Source organism: Borostomias antarcticus, assembly GCF_949987555.1.
Source record: "Borostomias antarcticus genome assembly, chromosome: 5".
In the NCBI taxonomy this organism is placed as follows: Eukaryota; Metazoa; Chordata; class Actinopteri; order Stomiiformes; family Stomiidae; genus Borostomias; species Borostomias antarcticus.
In genome coordinates, this window is record NC_140238.1 from 32853176 (window position 1) to 32854339 (window position 1164).

At 43.9% G+C, this 1164-nt stretch overlaps 1 protein-coding gene across 1 annotated transcript in view; it reads left to right on the forward strand.

Annotated features, from left to right (window-relative positions):
* adgre5a (adhesion G protein-coupled receptor E5a) overlaps positions 1-378 on the forward strand; it is a gene marked incomplete at its 3' end in the record, with an annotated part of 7776 nt that extends 7398 nt beyond the window's left edge. Inside the window, exon 11 of the mRNA XM_084439129.1 lies at positions 337-378. Within this exon, the coding sequence (XP_084295255.1) occupies positions 337-378 (42 nt within the window). The remainder of the gene's footprint in view (positions 1-336) is intronic.
* Positions 379-1164: the final 786 nt, after the last annotated feature.

Genomic DNA, 1164 nt, shown 5'->3' on the forward strand with positions numbered 1-1164 from the left:
CAGAGACATGTTCAATTAACCAGATCATTAATTGAATCACTACTGACCCTAATGTGTTCAGCCTGGACAGGGCGGAGTGATGGGATTGGCCCAGTCATCTCCCCTAATGAGATTGTCTAGACCCATTTAGAGCCAACTGAATAATTCTTCACCAGAGCTTAATGGCTTCCAGAGACCAGGATGTGAGGAGGTTGGTGTGTGGAGTGAAGCGTTGTGTGTAGGGGTATCAGCAGAGCCGCCTCCGCATTCGTCAAGAGCTCCAGTGAATAATAACAAAAGAATGATTTGTCGCCGGCGGACGGCTTGGGTCATCGGTATTCTCTCTGTTTCTCACAGTCATCCAAGAGTGGCCAGAACACAGGAGAGTCCCAGACCTGACCGTCCAATCAGACACCAAAGAACACAAGAGTCTCAAATCTGACCATCCAATCAGACACCAAAGAACACAAGAGTCTCAAATCTGACCGTCCAATCAGACACCAAAGAACACAAGAGTCCCAGATCTGACCGTCCAATCAGACACCAAAGAACACAGGATAGTCCCAGATCTGACCGTCCAATCAGACACCAAAGAACACAAGAGTCTCAGATCTGACCGTCCAATCAGTCACCAAAGAACACAGGATAGTCTCAGATCTGACCGTCCAATCAGACACCAAAGAACACAAGAGTCTCAAATCTGACCGTCCAATCAGACACCAAAGAACACACGAGTCTCAGATCTGACCGTCCAATCAGTCACCGAAGATGTGTGAGAGGCCCTCCCATGGAAACCCACAGCCTAGATTAGAATGGATCACAACAGAAGAAGAGCTGCAGGAGTGTGTGATGTTTGGATGTTTTTGTTGTTGTTTTAATGCTTGACGTGTGTATTCCATTTCTGTGTTTTCAAACAACAGAATGATTTATAGAAATGTAACAAGATAGTAAATGTTTATATTTGTTACCGATGGCAGACGGTCATTCTGTTTGGGCATCGTTAGCTGCATCGTTAGCTGCATCGTTAGCTGCAGGAACTGGACGATGTTTTGATGTCTGAATACAGGCTTCATACTGTAAATATCATTTTTGGCAGGCCTGGACATATTTTAATATAAATATTCAAAGAGTAATATTATTTAAGTTATATGTGTTGTTTCATATGCTGGTATTGACATTTTAGGT